Below are 18,965 nucleotides of genomic sequence, written 5' to 3'. Positions count from 1 at the left end.
GAAAACATCATTAATATAACATACATAACTCAATTATAATAATGAATCACTGTATATGGTTCAGTCCCAACAGTATTTAGTCACTAATATTTACATCTTGTGTTCATTTCACATCCACAGGTGTCACATTGATCAGTGATATTATCTACAGTTTATTTACAGTATTACCACATTACTTCAGTTCATTTCACACATTAGCTTTCTCGGAGAGCCCTAACATGAGCCTTCCTTGCAAATTTCTGAGCAGCCTGCATTTTCCTTTTGGTCTCTGCTTTTGTAGCTTCTTTTTTGGATTTTTGGAAAAATATAACAAAATACCAAATGTAAACATTTCATTCTTTTCGCCAAAATAGGATATACATTTATGAAAATAATTAAACATGTTTAGTATTGTTTACTCATATTTGAAAATAGGAAATAATAATAATGTGAGGACACTGACATATTGCATGAAACAAGTGTGAAAATATTTACCTTCAAGACTCTGGCAAAACTTCAGTATTAATGCTTTTGGACCTCAGTGCTGCATTTGACACTGTCGACCACTCAATACTTTTGGACAGGTTGGAAAACTGGGTGGGGATCTCAGGCACAGTTTTAAGCTGGTTCAAGTCATATCTACAAGATAGGAACTATTTTGTTTCCATTGGTGACTTTGTATCAGAACCAACCAACGTAACGTGTGGAGTCCCCTAAGGTTCAATCTTGGGGCAGACTTTATTTAACATCTATATGCTCCCACTAGGACAAATCATGCAAAATAATAACATTGACCATCATTGCTATGCCGATGACACCCAAATCTATGTAGCGCTATCACCAAATGACTATCGCCCCATAGATCTTCTGTGCCAGTGCATTGAGCAAGTCAAACACTGGATGTGCCAACATTTCCTACAACTAAATGAAGATAAAACTGAGATAATTGTTTTTGGTGCTAAAAAAGAAAGGTTTAAAGTCGTCCAACACCTTCAATCACTGTCCCTGAAAACCTCAAATAAAGCCAAAAATCTTGGGGTTATTTTAGATTCTGATTTACATTTCGACAGTCACATCAAATCAGTAACAAAATCGGCCTACTATCACCTCAAAAATGTAAAAAGACTTAGAGGGCTCATGTCAGCTCAAGACTTTGAAAAACTTGTACATGCCTTTATTACCAGTAGGCTAGACTATTGTAATGGTCTCCTACAGGTCTTCCCAAAAAAACTGTCAGGCAGCTACAGCTTGTTCAGAACGCTGCTGCTAGAGTTCTAACAAAGACCAAAAAATGTGAGTACATTACACCAATTCTTAAATCCTTACATTGGCTCCCTGTACATCAGAGAATTGATTTCAAAATCCTCCTGCTCACATATAAATCACTACATGGTCTAGGGCCCAAGTATATCACTGATATGCTCCCACTATATAAGCCCTCTAGATCACTAAGATCTTCTGAGACCAATCTGTTAGCGGTTCCAAGAGTAAACTCAAATCAAGGGAGAGCATCATTCAGTCACTATGCAACAAATAGCTGGAATAAACTTACTGAAGATGTCAGACTCTCCCCAACTCTGACTACTTTTAAAACTAGACTGAAGACTTTTATGTTCACATTAGCTTTCAGCTAAATCTTTTAACTTTCAACGTCTGCACTGTTTTTATTTTTATTGTCTGCATTTTAATTTTGCTTTTATTTTCTTTCATTTCACTTTGTTGTCTGTGAAGCACTTTGAGTCTGCCTTGTGTATGAAAAGCGCTATACAAATAAAGTTGCCTTGCCTTGCCTTCAAGATTGTTACACCACTGACAATAGTTTCAAGAGACTACATAAGAACTTAATATTACAAAATAGTATTATATGCAAATTTATTTCAAATAAATTGTTAACTGGATTCAATAATGCGACTCTTTGAATTTCTGTAATTTCATAATATATTTTCACGTGGCTTTTTATTTTTAGAAAAACCCATTTATATTTCGCAAAGCAATAATTGGTTAATATTTAAAACAAACATGCGTATTTCGCAAGCAAATATTTTTTAGCTTACCTCATTATTAACAACCCTGTCTGCAACTGAAGTGGGTTGTGGGTGGATCTTTCCTCTCCATGTCACTTTCGGTTGACATCCAAAAGTACCAGCTAGTGAAAAGTTTGTTTTCCTTGCTTCAAGTTGTTTCATATGTTTTTGGCGTTTCGCATGTACTTCCAAAGCCTTGAAACCTCGTGATCCATAGTCAATATTATCATGACACCACGTGCACAAAACCTTTCCGGGACGATCGATTTTCCGAATAAAATCACCGAACAAAGTCGTAACTTCCTTCTTCCCAACAGTATCAGTGATTTCCCTTTCCATCCAGTCACATGGAAACTTATTTTTGACATGTTTATCAATTTCTTTTACTCGTAAAGCGTCCTTTCTCTCGAGAACCGACATAGTTTACATATGGAAAATTGTATTTTATTAACGTCATCATTCATAACAGATGTCCTGATTGGTCACAAGGAACATATCGACCAATTAACTACGGCGTAATATAAACTAAGTCTCGAATCTTGATTTAGGGTCGGAAAAAAAAAACGGAAAAACGGAAGATAATTTTTTTTTTTTTCCCCGAGATTAAAAAAGACGGAATTCCGACTTTAGACGGAAAAATCACATGCCTGTACATTTCTCCTGCTTGTTTGAAAACATAGCCAAACACCACAGGTAGGAGCATGATAAGATGCACGTGCAGTAAATGAGAGTGTCTCTGTGGTACATGCAGATACCTCATTTAAAAAAAGCGGTCTTCACCACTTTACAATTGCACACGCAGTCTTAGTAGATCACACGCAACACACCCATCAATAATACACACTATTTTATAGATTGCACACGCTGTTTAGCGCGTGGTATTTAGATCTTAATATATCAGACCCGTAATGTGCAAATATTAATCCAATGTAGATGCTATGCCATTAGACGAAAACACTTAAGCGACATTTAATAATATATCATCTTCATAGTAGGCCCATAAAAAGCAAACGGTGGGCCAAAAATGGACCACATTGTGACATCCCTAGTTTCTATTATAGTGTATGACGTACAAGGAAGAAAAAAAATCCACTCTGTTTCTAAATTTATCCCAATCCCCAAACCCCACTTCTTAAATATTTCAGCTAACAAAACGCTGCAGGTCAGGACAAGCGGGACACAGATTTCACAAAACCGCGTCCAAAGATCCGCTGCCTGCACAGCATCGTCTTTACTACGCCGCTCGGCCATGTGACAGGAAGCGACGATTTCATTGGAACACCCTCGGATCGCCTTGACGCAGACAAGAAGTGGGACGTTCTTGGACCAGCTCCATAATTAATGGGGACATACTTCCTACACGCCACTGAATAAATGAAGGCGCAGGGAGCCCCAGCAGGGCGGCCTGATGATGGAATGTGAAGGCAATGGAGGCAACATGCACGCTAAAGTCAGGAGGCGTTATGGCGCCGTCGGAGGCAGTGAGGCTTTGACATTCTGGAGGTGATTCTCCTCGACTAAGTGGGTCTGAAAGCATTGGTAGAGACGTTAAACGCCTTGCAGCGTCAAGCCTGAGTAGCTGCAGAGATGTTCTACACAGCAAGAGGGAGACGGGCAGCTATACCTTCACGCCCCCGCACACGTCAACATGGACGTGTGACTCAACACGCCTGTGTCTTATACGTTCTGACAACTAAGAACCGTTACAATTACTGCCCAGTATCACAGACACAAAACGGAGACATAAAAAATAGGCGGCGACCAAGGTGAGGAAGACAGTACGTTGAGACAGGCGTGACGCAGCTGAAGGCACAGCGTGGAGAAGTGAAGGTGGACATTGGTGAGGAATAGCTGACAGTTGCAAGAGGCCTTCTGTAATGGCACCATTCCCAAATTATGTGGGCTCTATTGATAACCTCACTAACAACTTTAATGACGCCCTGCGCGACACCATTGATATAGTAGCACCGCTAAAGCTAAAAAGGGCCCCTAAAAGGCGTACCCAATAGTTTACAGAAGAAACTAAAGCCCAGAAATTATCATGTAGAAAGCTGGAACGCAAATGGCGTGCGACTAAACTTGAGGTTTTCCATCAAGCATGGTGTGATAGTTTAATAACTTATAAACGCATGCTTACCTCAGCTAAAGCTAAATATTACTCAAATCTCATCCACCTCAACAAAAATGATCCTAAATTTATGTTTAGTACAGTAGCATCGCTAACCCAACAAGGGACTTCTCCCAGTAAAACTTTATGAATTTCTTTAATAAGAAAATTGAAGTAATTAGAAAAGAGATTAAAGACAATGCATCTCAGCTACAACTGGGTTCTATTAACACAAATACGACTGTATATACGACGGACACTGCCCTCCAAAATAGTTTCTCTCTCTTTGATGAAATAACATTGGAGGAATTGTCAAAATGTGTAAATGGGACAAAACAAACAACATGTTTACTTGACCCAATTCCTGGGAAACTTATCAAGGAGCTTTTTGTATTATTAGGTCCATCAGTGTTAAATATTATAAACTTATCACTTTCCTCTGGCACTGTTCCCCTAGCATTCAAAAAAGCGGTTATTCATCCTCTACTCAAAAGACCTAACCTCGATCCTGATCTCCTGGTAAACTACCGGCCGGTGTCCCACCTTCCGTTTATCTCGAAAATCCTCGAAAAAATTGTAGCACAGCAGCTAAATGAACACTTAGCGTCTAACAATCTCTGTGAACCTTTTCAATCCGGTTTCAGGGCAAATCACTCTACGGAGACAGCCCTCGCAAAAATGACTAATGATCTATTGCTAACGATGGATTCTGATGCTTCATCTATGTTGCTGCTTCTTGATCTTATCGCCGCTTTCGATACTGTTGATCATAATATTTTATTAGAGCGTATCAAAACGCGTATTGGGATGACAGACTTAAGCCTTGTCTTGGTTGAACTCTTATCTTACTGACAGGATGCAGTGTGTCTCCCATAACAATGTGACCTCGGACTATGTTAAGGTAACGTGCGGAGTTCCCCAGGGTTCCTGTGCACCTAAGATGCGACTTTAAGGTTTTACTACTTACGTATAAAATACTACACGGTCAAGCTCCTGCCTATCTTGCCGATTGTATTGTACCATATGTCCCGGCAAGAAATCTGCGTTCAAAGAACTCCGGCTTATTAGTGATTCCCAGAGCCCAAAAAAAGTCTGCGGGCTATAGAGCGTTTTCTATTCGGGCTCCAATACTATGGAATGCCCTCCCGGTAAAAGTTAGAGATGCTACCTCAGTAGAAGCATTTAAGTCTCATCTTAAAACTCATTTGTATACTCTAGCCTTTAAATAGACTCCCTGTTTAGACCAGTTGATCTGCCGTTTCTTTTCTTTTCTTTTCTACTCTGCTCTGCTCCAAACCCGGGGTGGACCGCTAGCCTGTTCATCAGATGGGGACATCTCTACGCTGCTGACCCGTCTCCACTCGGGATGGTTCCTGCTGGCCTCACTATGGACTGGACTCTCGCTGATGTGTTGGACTTTCACAATATTATGTCAGACCCACTCGACATCCATTGCTTTCGGTCTCCCCTAGAGGGGGGGGGGTTACCCACATATGCAGTCCTCTCCAAGGTTTCTCATAGTCATTCACATTGACGTCCCACTGGGGTGAGTTTTCCTTGCCCGTATGTGGGCTCTGTACCGAGGATGTCGTTGTGGCTTGTACAGCCCTTTGAGACACTTGTGATTTAGGGCTATATAAATAAACATTGATTGATTGATTGAGAGGCAAGCTACCAGGTGTGACACAGGTAGATAGATATAAGTCAACACAAACAAGTGATACATAGCTGAGAGAGACAAAGACAACGATACAGACGTGTGTAGAGATACAGTGAAATCTACATATTTGAAACCCCTCATTTCACAAACTCAGGGTGCACAAAAAAATTCATTCACATCCTAATCGCAATTTTCATTCATCGCGATTCTAAATCAATTCCTCAATTTTTAAAAATCGATTAAACAAATAGATGAATAAACAAATACAGTATTTTTAAATGGACATTTTAGGCCATCTCCGTGGAACCAGAAGGAGCTTTTTGAACCTGCAATCCGTTTGGATGGATTCTGAATCTAATAGTTATGTGCCCAAAGATTCACAGCCACAGTATGAACTATTGGATTTATGAACCACAGACCTGGGCGATAGGGACCAAAACTGATATCCCGATATCTCAGGGCATTCAATCGATCGCAACTAGACTGTTTGGTTCGTCTTAAGACGTTTCGCCACTCATCCGAGTAGGCTTCATCAGTTCTTGCTCATACTTACGACTGGTCAGATCTCGTCCCGATATTTGTCCCGAATATCCCGATATTTTTAGGTAGGTTTTAGGTAGTATCGTGATATACGATATATAACGATATTTTAAACAAAGTGTTTAGTTACCATGAATTGATTAACGTGGACCCCGACTTAAACAAGTTGAAAAACTTATTCGGGTGTTACCATTGAGTGGTCAATTGTACGGAATATGTACTTCACTGTGCAACCTACTAATAAAAGTCTCAATCAATCAATCAAAAAGTTTAGACTCAACACCACATTACCGTTACTACCAGTGTTCTCAAATTACTTTTAAAAGGTAATTATAATTACACGTTACTTAACCAAAAAAGTAATTTAATGACCAACATAATTACTTTTTAATACATGTAATTAATTACTAGGGAAAGTAAATAATGTGTTACTTAAAAAACACTAGTAATATTATGCAGTTTAGAGAATTTTCATGTGATAGCAGCGGGTGTGTAAATATGTGTACCTTTAAAAGGCCATGTCTGTTGCCAAGCGACGTGTGATGTCACTGTATTTGTTAGCTTTAGCTGTTACCACTGCAGCAGCTGTTTTGTCGGCTGTTCTGTTTAATCTTTTTCACCGGCTTGTGTTACCTCTGGTTAACAAAAAAGGAGCCGCCATCTGTCCCTGTCAGCCGCTGGAGCTACGGTGAGGGTACGTCGGCTGTGCACAAAGGTGAATGTGGCGGGGGGTTGGCAATGTGCGGTAGACCTTTCCCGTCCGCCGAATCCTTCCCGCACCCCGGCGGCAGCGCACCGTACCGGCCGCAACAAAGGAACATAATGGCGATAATGCCTCAAATATATACCGCTTTCTAAACTATACCGGTATTAACTATAACACCAGTATACTTCCCAGCCCTAGACCGAATAAAAACATACACCCATTGTGTGCCTGCAGCGCAGTTCTTCTGTGCCCGGCAGCACATCCATTAGGCTGATTGATCTCGGTGCTCACTGCTCATTCAAGGTGATGGTCAAGGTTTCTTTAATGGTACCCGGAGGTAAAATAGTTGTTGTTGTGCTAATGGGCTACTTTGTGTGCGGTTTAAAAATTTGTTTTATCCTTTTTATGGTAGTTTTTTAGTTTTGCAAGCTCAATAAGTCCAAAGAAAGCAATTAACAACTCGAGATGGTACTTTAGTGAGTGTAACAAATATTGTTTTTGATGATAAAATCTTGTTTTTTTATCACAACATTTAAAAATGTACTGATTATGATAACTGCTGTCCAGTTGTTATATCTTGTTTTATTATCATCATACCATTTTCAAGTATGACATTAAGTTGCAATTACAGTTGCTAGTCCAAGACGTCATATGGCAGTAGTGTATAGTTTATGGTGTTTTTATGATTTTTGTTGCGCCCTAAAAAGTGTCAATACTATATTGTATTTATTACACACCAGCTGTTTGATTGTAACATCCATCTCAGCTTCAGTTTTCATTAACAAATTTGGAAGTGTTGAAATTGACATGTAAAATGGCTAATGCTAATCAGTAGCATGTCAATGGCAAAGCCAATTTATATTAGCATCACTCTTGCACATATTTGGAAAAGTGGAGCCTAACCTAACTTACGCTAGAGTGTTCTTTGAGTAAATTTCTCTGCTGACAGTGAAAATTGCAACATTACCGAGAGGTAGTTTGGCTAAATCCACTCTTAGTGCTGCTGGAATGATCGCCGAGTGCCGAAGTCAGTTGGAAACAGGGCGTGGTGTCACACGCAACCTAGGTACCGAAGCATGGCACTGTTGGATTCTACGTAGGACTGGCAGGATACGGTACCCTACCCATCCCCATGAACAACCTGTGTGTGGTTTGAAATATTCAGGAAGCAACCACAGCGTTGTCGACACAGCCTCCTCCCCCTTACCCCTCCCTTCTGCTGCAGGCCAAGAATATTAACCAACAAGGTAAAGTGGATTTTATTTTTCATTCGTAATCTTTGTAGGAACTGTAGTTGTTAAAGTTATGAAATTTTGTGATTTAAAACTGTGTGTGTCAGAATAATTGTATCTAAGTTATCACAAAACTTTGTGTTGAAATGAGTTCCCGGCGAGAAGGCAAAAGCTGTCTTTGAACCTACCAAGAAGAAGTCTTGTAAAATTCCACTGTGTAGGATGGGAAGCAACATGAAGGTGTTCTGTTTCTTTCATGTATTGTAATCAACAGAAAGATATTGTTTTAACCAAAGAACTACAAAGCGGAGAGAAAGCAGGATCTGCCCAAGTTCCAGACACCTCTTTTTTTAACTCTTTTACGACCTCTTTTTTAAAACTTTTTTACAACCTCTTTTTTTAACTCTTTTACGACCTCTTTTTTTAACCGACCTTTTCTTTTGAACTGTTTTATAATCAAAGGTGATGGCTGTTTACGACCCCGTCCCTTTAGAAACAGCTGTTGCCATGTAATCAGGGAAAGTCCAAATAAAAGAGGCGTACAATCTTTTGGCAGAGCGTAATGACACTGTACAATGGTACAGATGTACACGTTTCTCCTCACTGAGCCAAATTGAATTCTGTCTCTGTTTGATTCTTTGCTTCTTGTCCTGTTTAATAGATATGATCAGTGTTTGAACCTGACAGTGTGCGACTGTGCGCGGCGGCAGTCCGTATTTACTTTAAGTAAATTGATGTTCTACTGTAGAGTATACATTAAGAGTGACACAGGTGAACACATACTGTAAGTGAAACTAGACGTAGAGATAGGTGGAATTAAAGGCCTACTGAAATGAATTTTTTTTATTTAAACGGGGATAGCAGATCCATTCTATGTGTCATACTTGATCATTTCGTGATATTGCCATATTTTTGCTGAAAGGATTTAGTATAGAACAACGACGATAAAGTTCGCAACTTTTGGTCTCTGATAAAAAAAAGCCTTGCCCCTACCGGAAGTAGCGTGACGTCACCGGAGGAAGGACTGCTCATATTTTCCTATTGTTTACACCAGCAGCCAGAGAGATTCGGACCGAGAAAGCGACGATTACCCCATTAATTTGAGCGAGGATGAAAGATTTGTGGATGAGGAACGTGAAAGTGAAGGACTAGCGTGCAGTGCAGAACGTATCTTTTTTCGTTCTGACCGTAACTTACGTACAAGGGTTCATTGGATTCCACACTCTCTCCTTTTTCTATTGTGGATCACGGATTTGTATTTTAAACCACCTCGGATACTATATCCTCTTGAAAATGAGAGTCGAGAATGCAAAATGGACATTCACAGTGACTTTTATCTCCACGACAATACATCAGTGAAGCTCTTTAGCTACGGAGCTAATGTGATAACATCGGTCTTTACTGCATATAGAAACAAAACAAATAAGTCCCTGACTGGAAGGATAGACTGTGGAATTTTGAAATGAAAACAGAGCTTTTTGTATTGGATTCAATGGGCTCCGAATACTTCCGCTTCCACTGTTGACGTCACGCGCAAACGTCATCATATCGAAACGTTTTCAGCCGGAAGTTTGCCTGGAAATTTAAAATTGCACTTTATAAGTTAACCAGGCCGTATTGGCATGTGTTGCAATGTTAAGATTTCATCATTGATATATAAACTATCAGACTGCGTGGTCGGTAGTAGTGGGTTTCAGTAGGCCTTTAAATGCATGCATATTGGTTGACTGGCAAGACATAGGTAGAGGTGTAGATATGACACAGGTGCCATAACTATGGCATTGACAAGCGATTAAGTCATGTGACATAGCAGGTGGAGACGTGATGGAGACATACTGTAAATACGACAATGGCATGTAAGGAATTGATGTGACATCGGCGAACATAGGTAGACTCAAAGGTGAGGCATACATTCAGAACAGGCATATTGAGATACAGGTGGGACATTTTCTTTTCTACTCTGCTCCCAACCCGGGGTGGACTGCTAGCCTGTCCATCGGATGGGGACATCTCTACGCTGCTGACCCGTCTCCGCTCGGGATGGTTCCTGCTGGCCCCACTATGGACTGGACTTTCGCTGATGTGTTGGACTTTCACAATATTATGTCAGACCCACTCGACATTCATTGCTTTCGGTCTCCCCTAGAGGGGGGGGGGGGGTTACCCACATATGCGGTCCTCCCCAAGGTTTCTCATAGTCATTCACATTGACGTCCCACTGGGGTGAGTTTTCCTTGCCCGTATGTGGGCTCTGTACCGAGGATGTCGTTGTGGCTTGTACAGCCCTTTGAGACACTTGTGATTTAGGGCTATATAAATAAACATTGATTGATTAATTGAAAAAGACATACGGCAGGTGTGACATGTGAGAAGGCGGACAGGCGCAGAGATATACAGTAGGTAGGGATGCATTTTTGCCTCAATCCTGTGGGAATACTGCGTGTGACCGAAGCATTAAGGAGTAGGACTATCCAGGCCTAGCTGCAGTGTGCTCAAACAACCACTGGGTAGCATCTGTAAACAGATAGTACTGAATCATCTATTTCTCTTTAGGACGTATCGGTTCTTATCAGGTCGGTAGTGCATTCTTCACTCACACTTTAAGTAAAGGGATGAGGCCAAAAGTAATCCAGATTCACTGTAGATACATTCTGGGTATCAACTCACCGAGGCGTGTTGCTTGTTGTTCTTCACCCTGGTATCCAGTTGCGCATGAGCCAGTTCCTTATCAGACTCAATCCTTCGGACCAGACGTTTGGGATAGGTCACCTGGGCCGCTGTGTCGCTGCCCTCGGCTTGTCCGGACCAGGAGGAGCCGACCCACGTGCCTCCCCCATCCTGGCCTGGGCTCCAGGTCACACCTGGACAAGACGACAGGACAGACAAATGTTAGCGTCTTCCATGAAGCAAGCATGCTTGTTTTAGTGCCGTTAATGAAGGGGCATCATGTGAGTATCTGCATACAGTCTGGAGATCCAGATCTGGATTTCTCTGGGTACTACAACTTCCTCCCATCCCCACAATATGTATTTTGGGCTAATAAGAGACTGTAAATTCTTCATACAGTAAGTGTGAATGTCAGTGTTTTTTGTGTGTAGGTGTCGTGTGATTTACGAGTGACCAATCCAGTCAGCTGCAGCACATGACACTAAGTGCAACAAAAAATGGATGTACTTGATAAGAACATTTAGCAATGTAGCTAGCATGCCTGTTTTTGTAAACACTGGTGACAATTTAGTCTTCAATGAGGCTAGCATGCATGTTTTTGTAAACATTGGTGACAATTTACCATCTTCAATGAAGCTAACATGCTTTTTATTGTAAACATTAGTGACAATTTTGTCTTCAATGAAGTTAGGATGCGTGTTATTGTATACATTGGTGACAATTTAGTTTTCAATGAATCCGGCATGTATGTTTTTTGTGAACATTGGTGACAATTTAGCAATGAAGCGAGCGCGCATGTTTTGTAAACACATCAATTTAACATATTATTAACATAATCATGTTTCATCAAACATAAATTAACGTTGTTACCCTAGGGTAAACTGGATAACACATGGCACACTGATAAAGCTTAACGTATTGTTACTATAACAATCTACAAGGTTAATATAGGTTGCTTCTCTTTCTTTCCCTCCCTCCATTTTTCTGCATTCTTTTGTATTTCTAGTTATTGTTACGTATATGTATTGTTGCATTTGAACAACTGTATTGTTGATAATAGAGGTAAATTATTGGTATTGTTCATTATCAATAGCGCTATTTCTATTGGTATTTGTATTGCTGTAGTGTAATAATGCTCATTGTCATTTCTGTATTATTATTTATTTTGCTAACTGCTTCTTTGCTATCACTTTTACCATCATATTTGTACATATCGTATTTGCTGATGTTGCTCTATTGTTGTTGTGTTTGCAGTTGTTGTTGTTTTTGTCTCTCTGTCTAATCCCCCTCGTCCCCACAATTTCCCCCTATGTCTTCCTTTTTTTCCTCTTTCTATCCCCTCCTGCTCCGTCCCGGCTGCACCAAATAATAATATAAATACATTTAATAAAGTCAAATACAATTAAGGCAACAAGAAAAGTATCCTACACTTCTCTTTTGTAAATAAATGATAAATGGGTTATACTTATATAGCGCTTTTCTACCTTCAAGGTACTCAAAGCGCTTTAACAGTATTTCCACATTCACCCATTCATACACACATTCACACACTGATGGCGGGAGCTGCCATGCAAGGCGCTAACCAGCAGCCATCAGGAGCAAGGGTGAAGTGTCTTGCTCAAGGACACAACGGACGTGACTTGGATGGTAGAAGGTGGGGATTGAACCCCAGTAACCAGCAACCCTCCGATTGCTGGCACGGCCACTCTACCAACTTCGCCACGCCGCCCCCAAAGTAAATCTGAACAGCCGATATGGGCATCTACATCAACTATATGATTTGCCTGATAAGCTGGACAGGACAAAAAAACAACAAAAAAATTTGCCTGATAAGCTGGACAGGACAAAAAAAAAAAAAAAAAAAAAAAAAAAAGGATGCGTGTTATTGTATACATTGGTGACAATTTAATTTTCAATGAATCCGGCATGTGTGTTTTTGTAAACATTGGTGACAATTTAGCAATGAAACCAGCACACATGTTTTGTAAACACTGGTGACAATTAAAAATATTTAATGAAGCTATCATGCATGTTTTTGTAAACATCGGTGCTAATTCAGTCTTCAATGAAGCTAGCATGCATGTTTTTGTAAACACTGGTGACAATTTAGTCTTTAATGAGGACCGCATGCATGTTTTTGTAAACATTGGTGACAATTTAACATCTTCAATGAAGCTAGCATGCTTGTTATTGTAAACATTGGTGACAATTTAGTCTTCAATGAGGCTAGCATGTATGTTTTTGTAAACATTGGTGACAATTTAACATCTTCAATGAAGCTAGCATGCGTGTTATTGTAAACATTTGTGACAATTTAGTCTTCAATGAGGCTAGCATGTATGTTTTTGTAAACATTGGTGACAATTTAACGTCTTCAATGAAGCTATTATGCTTGTTATTGTAAACATTAGTGCCAATTTTGTCTTCAATGAAGTCAGGATGCGTGTTATTGTAAACATTGGTGACAATTTAGTCTTCAATGAGGCTAGCATGCATGTTTTTGTAAACATTGGTGACAATTTAACATCTTCAGTGAAGCTATTATGCTTGTTATTGTAAACATTGGTGACAATTTAGTCATGAGGCTAGCATGCATGTTTTTGTAAACATTGGTGACAATTTAACATCTTCAATGAAGCTATTATGCTTGTTATTGTAAACATTAGTGACAATTTTGTCTTCAATGAAGTCAGGATGCGTGTTATTGTAAACATTGGTGACAATTTAGTCTTCAATGAGGCTAGCATGCATATTTTTGTAAACATTGGTGACAATTTAACATATTCAGTGAAGCTATTATGCTTGTTATTGTAAACATTAGCGACAATTTTGTCTTCAATGAAGTCTGGATGCGTGTTATAGTATACATTGGTGACAATTTAGTTTTCATTGAATCCAGCATTTGGGTTTTTGTAAACATTGGTGACAAAATAGAAAATAAGCTAGCATGCATGTTTTTGTAAACACTGGTGACAATTTAGTCTTCAATGAGGCTAGCATGCATGTTTTTGTAAACATTGGTGACAATTTAACTTCTTCAATGAAGCTAGCATGCTTGTTATTGTAAACATTAATGACAATTTTGTCTTCAATGAAGTTAGGATGCATGTTATTGTTTACATTGGTGACAATTTAGTTTTCAATGAATCTGGCATGTGTGTTTTTTGTAAACTTTGGTGACAATTTAGCAATGAAGCTAGCACGCATGTTTTGTAAACACCGGTGACAATTTAACATATTTAATGAAGCTAGCATGCATGTTATTGTGCACTTTGACGACAATTTAGCATCTTCAACGAAGAAGGCATGCATGTTTTTGGACTGTGGGAGGAAATATCCAAAGACAACCCACACAAGATGAGAAAGTGCAAGACAGCTGCTGCACTGACACAGATTCAAAACCTCCTTTTTGCTGCAAGGCAATTGTGCTAACCACTGTAAAAAAAGATAAATGACTTTAAATGAGTGTGCACTGAGCAGCTATTATTGCAGCCTAAGTGTGTGATGAAAAATAACAGCTTTTACACCTTATTGTAGCATGCAAACAACAATGCATTAGAGTTGCACAAGTTCAGACGTTCATTCTTATTGGCTTAAAAGCAAGAGTTCACTGCGGTAGAGATGTGTCAATGCAGAAAAACATGCAGAACTAAACCCAGTATTGATGCTGTAAGGCAAGTGGAACGATGGTATGGCTGCAGACACCCCCTCCTCCTGCAACTGCCAATCATCGGGTCTTACCTGACACCGCCAGCCGCTCGCCCACTGCAGCAAAGAGCAAGAAGCACCGCACCGCCAGCATGGTCGTCACACATTCCCGCCTGTCACCGCATCCAGGCCCGCAAAATGCCACCGAAGCACGGAAGAAGACGAGGAGGGGGGAGAAAAAAGATGTGAAAAAAATCAAATCGTACTGGTAAAGCTCTAAATGTGCCAAGGTGCACCTGCTCTCATCGTCAGCTCTCCTCTGCGGCCATCACGGACATCTGTGCGAGGTAGACATGGAAGCATCGCGGAGCTTCGCCTGATCAATACCGAGGATGAGGAGGATCGGTGAGGAAGAGGGCGCGCACCGCGGATGCATCGCTCCGCAGCGTGCGTGTGCGTGCGTGGCTCGGCGTGCGTGCGCACTGGTCTGCGGTATGCGGAAGATGGTTGCTGCGTGAGCAGGCAGGGCACGTGGGGGTCCGCCCACTATCTGAGCGAGGCCCCGCCCACCGTTGCCATGCAGCCTTGCTCGGTCTGCTGCTTCCTATTTGTAATCAATAATTATTATTTTTTTTAAATATTGACATATTACGTGAGTTGGAACACACAGGTTCATGAAATAATAAATTATATCATGAAATAAATAATACAATCGTGAAATCCATCCATCCATCAATTTTCTACCGCTTGTCCCTTTCGGGGTCGTGGGGGATGCTGGAGCCTATCTCAGCTGCATTCGGGCGGAATAATTAAATTAAATTAGGGGTGCACAGAAAAATCAATTCACATCCAAATCGGTATTTTTCTCTTCCTGATTCTGAATCAATTCATCATTTTCATGATCATATTACGCCTTTTCAGGCTCACCTGCACTGGCTTCCTGTGCACTTAAGATGCGACTTTAAGGTTTTACTACTTACGTATAAAATACTAAACGGTCTAGCTCCATCCTATCTTGCTGATTGTATTGTACCATATGTCCCGGCAAGAAATCTGCGTCCAAAGAACTCCGGCTTATTGGTGATTCCCAGAGCCCAAAAAAAGTCTGCGGGTTATAGAGTGTTTTCTAGTCGGGCTCCAGTACTCTGGAATGCCCTCCCGGTAACAGTTAAAGATGCTACCTCAGTAGAAGCATTTAAGTCCCATCTTAAAACTCATTTGTATACGCTTGCCTTTAAATAGATCCCCCTTTTAGACCAGTTGATCTGCCTTCTCTTTTCTGCTCCGCCCCCTCACCTGCGTGGAGAGGTTATTTGGTGACCACAGATGATTCGCTAGCTGTTCAAAGTCGGGACCCGGGTTCGACCACTCATCTGTGCATCAGTTGGGGACGTCTCTGTGCTGCTGACTTGTCTCTACTCAAGATGTCCTGGGCATGACGTTAAAGTGCATCCGGCAGTGGAGGCTCCTCTATGGGATCTTGGGGCACTAGGAGGTTAACCCCCTTACTACTGTTACCCCAAGTGGCCCTTGGCAAAGGCCTAGTACCTGACTGCCCCCTAGCCAAGGATACGGTGAAGACCTCAACGGCGGAGTAGGCGGAAGACGGTAGATTTAAGAACTACCACAACGGCTGCGATGGCGGAAGAAGGCTGCAGCAGAAAATGGTCCCCAGTCGTCTTGCACTCCATGCCACTGGACCCTGACCCGATTCTGTCAAGGATTGTGTGGTGATTGTCTGTGCACCAGTCTCCCCACGTAAAACAAAGTCACGCACAGGCATCCTCCATAAAAGGGATACACCCCTACCAGGAGGATCGTCATACTCGTTCGAGTGACCGCCGATGATGATGACTCAAGATGATCTCCTGCTGGCCCCACTATGGACTGGACTCTCACACTATTAACTAGATCCACTCGACGTCCATTGCATCGGTCGCCCAGGGGGGTCCCCACATCTGCGGTCCCCTCCAAGGTTTCTCATTGTATCCCATTGGGTTGAGTTTTTTCTTGCCTTGATGTGGGATCTGAGCCGAGAATGTCGTTGTGGCTTGTGCAGCCCTTTGAGACACTTGTGATTAAGGGCTATATAAATACACTTTGATTGATTGATCATTTAAAAAAATCGATATCCCTTTTAATTAGAATCAATTATTTAAAAAACGTTTTTAAGCCACCTCCATGCAACCAGTTTTTCTAACATGTAAACAGTTTTGAAAAAGTTTCATTAAAATTATTATACAAAATAATAATGGCGAGAACCACTTTTAATCGAGAATCGTGTTGAATCGATTCTTAATCAAATAGGACACCCCAGGAATCTGATCGAATTGTTAGGTGCCCAAAGATTCACACCCTTATAAATCATGAAACAATGAATTTAATGAAAACAATAATTATTTTTATAACTATATATTACAATAATTAAATGTGATTTTAAATCAATTACTTATTTAATAATACATTTCTGTAAAACCAATTATAATTAATCGGTTAATGCACTTGTCTCCGTCACTTGCCAACAGAGCATTTTCACTAAGAAGTTACCATGAGTGGCAGTTCATATAAACATTAAGGTGGAGCAGCAAAGTGCAAAGAAAAGGTAATAAAGAGAGCAAGTGTAGTGGTTGTGTACTCTCTCTCGGCTGCGTTGAGTTTTTCCTACTGCTCCGAGCGAGGCACGTACCTAGGCATGAGAGGCGAGTGTGCTGACCACCGAGCCAACAGCTTGGTCTATCCACTCCATAGCACACGGTTTAAAAGACCCAGTCATGTGAATTGTTCCACCACTGATCTGCAGCATAGTGATGTATAACTAGAGGTGAAAAAGAAGACTAAAATATTGTCCTTGAATACAAGTGCAGTGATTTTGCTGACATTTTACTCGAGTCAAAATCAAAGTACAGGTCTAAAAATTACTTTACTTAAATGAAGCAACACCTTTAAATTTAAGTTTAAATCATAATTTTCTTGCCGAATTTACCGCTGTGGAGGCACTAGGTCACTACTTTTTATCTTTATTTTATCTACTCATTTTCTGTGACTGATAAGATTTAAAAAAAAAAACAAATCATACTATAAGGGGAAATACAGTTTTTTGGGAATTTTGCCTATTATTCGCTTGATTGTGGCAGTTCGCTCTCTCATAGAGTCACAGCTTGGTCCGCATTGCTGGCAGTAAGTCTGACCAGTTTCCAGTGAGGGTTGAACTCTATCAGGGCTGCCCTTTGTCACCAATTCTGTCTACAACTTTTATGGACAACATTTCTAGGCGCAGTCAGGGCGTTGAAGGAATCCTGTTTGGTGGCTGCAGGATTAGGTCTCTGCTTTTTGCGGATGATGTGGTCCTGCTGGCTTCATCTGAGCCCCATTGACTTTGTATTTAAGAAGTTGACCAGAAATTAGAGCATTTTCACTGGTTTTAAAAATCCATAACTTACTTAGTACCTATCACAGGAATAGTATACTTATAACAATGTAATCGTCTTTACAAGACTTGTCTGAAAATACAGATTTCGTGTAAATCTTTTTCAAATTTTACACATATACCTAAAACGGGGGTCAGCAACCCTCGGCTCTTTAGCGCCGCCCTAGTGGCTCCCTGGACCTCTTTCAGAGATGTGTAAAAATGGAAAAAGATGAAGAAAAAAAATATGTTTTTGTTTTAATATATTTTCTGTAGGAGAACAAACATGACACAAACTTTCCCAATTGTTAGAAATTGGACTGTTTATGTTATACATGCTTCACTGATGAGAGTATTTGGCAAGCACTGTTTTGTCCTAGTAATTTCAGCGATCCTTTAACTCACCGTAGTTTGTTTACATGTACCACTTTCTCCAACGCTGCCACAGAAAGATGTGTTTTATGACACTCCTTTGTCTCATTTTGTCCACCAAACGTGTGTTATGCTGTACGTGAATGCACAAAAGGTGCGCTTGGTTGATATTATTGACTTGTTGGAGTGTTAATCAGGCATATTTGGTCGGTGCATGACAGCAAGCTAATCGATGCTAACATGCTATTTAGGCTAGCTGTATGTACATATTGCATCATTAGGCCTCCTTTGTAGGTATATTTGAGCTCATTTAATTTCCTTCACTTATGTCCTCTGTGTATTTCATTTATATTTGCATGTCTTATGACACATTATCTGTATGTATTATTGGCTGCATTTCTCATAGTTGTTTGTGTGCCATGTTGTTCCAGACCACAGCAAACGTTACCCAGCTTACAAAGATTGTAATAAATCCATTAGAAGAAGACAGCCTGCCGTTTCCTTAAACTTGGACACACACATCTATACATTTGGCCATTATAAGCCAGTCATTTCCAGGAGTTATCTCATTCTGTGAGAAACCTCCATTTTACCAATGATTTCCAATGTTGCCAATACAGTATG

The 18,965-nt window shown here is 40.5% G+C and overlaps 1 protein-coding gene across 5 annotated transcripts in view; it reads right to left on the bottom strand.

Annotated features, from left to right (window-relative positions):
- Nucleotides 1-18,965, bottom strand: part of LOC133651888 (disintegrin and metalloproteinase domain-containing protein 11-like) — a 77,196-nt gene that overhangs the window by 55,942 nt on the left and 2,289 nt on the right. For 2 of the 5 annotated variants that reach the window (XM_062050096.1, XM_062050092.1), the window contains exons 2-4: nt 14,860-15,167; nt 14,657-14,736; nt 10,916-11,109 (exon numbers count right to left, since the gene is read on the bottom strand). In XM_062050096.1, the coding sequence (XP_061906080.1) occupies nt 10,916-11,109; nt 14,657-14,717 (255 nt within the window). In that variant the 5' untranslated portion in view covers nt 14,718-14,736; nt 14,860-15,167. The remainder of the gene's footprint in view (nt 1-10,915; nt 11,110-14,656; nt 14,737-14,859; nt 15,168-18,965) is intronic. The other 3 variants (XM_062050093.1, XM_062050094.1, XM_062050095.1) reach the window with 3 other exon arrangements.

This window comes from Entelurus aequoreus, linkage group LG06, assembly GCF_033978785.1.
Source record: "Entelurus aequoreus isolate RoL-2023_Sb linkage group LG06, RoL_Eaeq_v1.1, whole genome shotgun sequence".
NCBI classification, from domain to species: domain Eukaryota; kingdom Metazoa; phylum Chordata; class Actinopteri; order Syngnathiformes; family Syngnathidae; genus Entelurus; species Entelurus aequoreus.
This window is presented reverse-complemented; position numbering and strand designations above follow the sequence as displayed.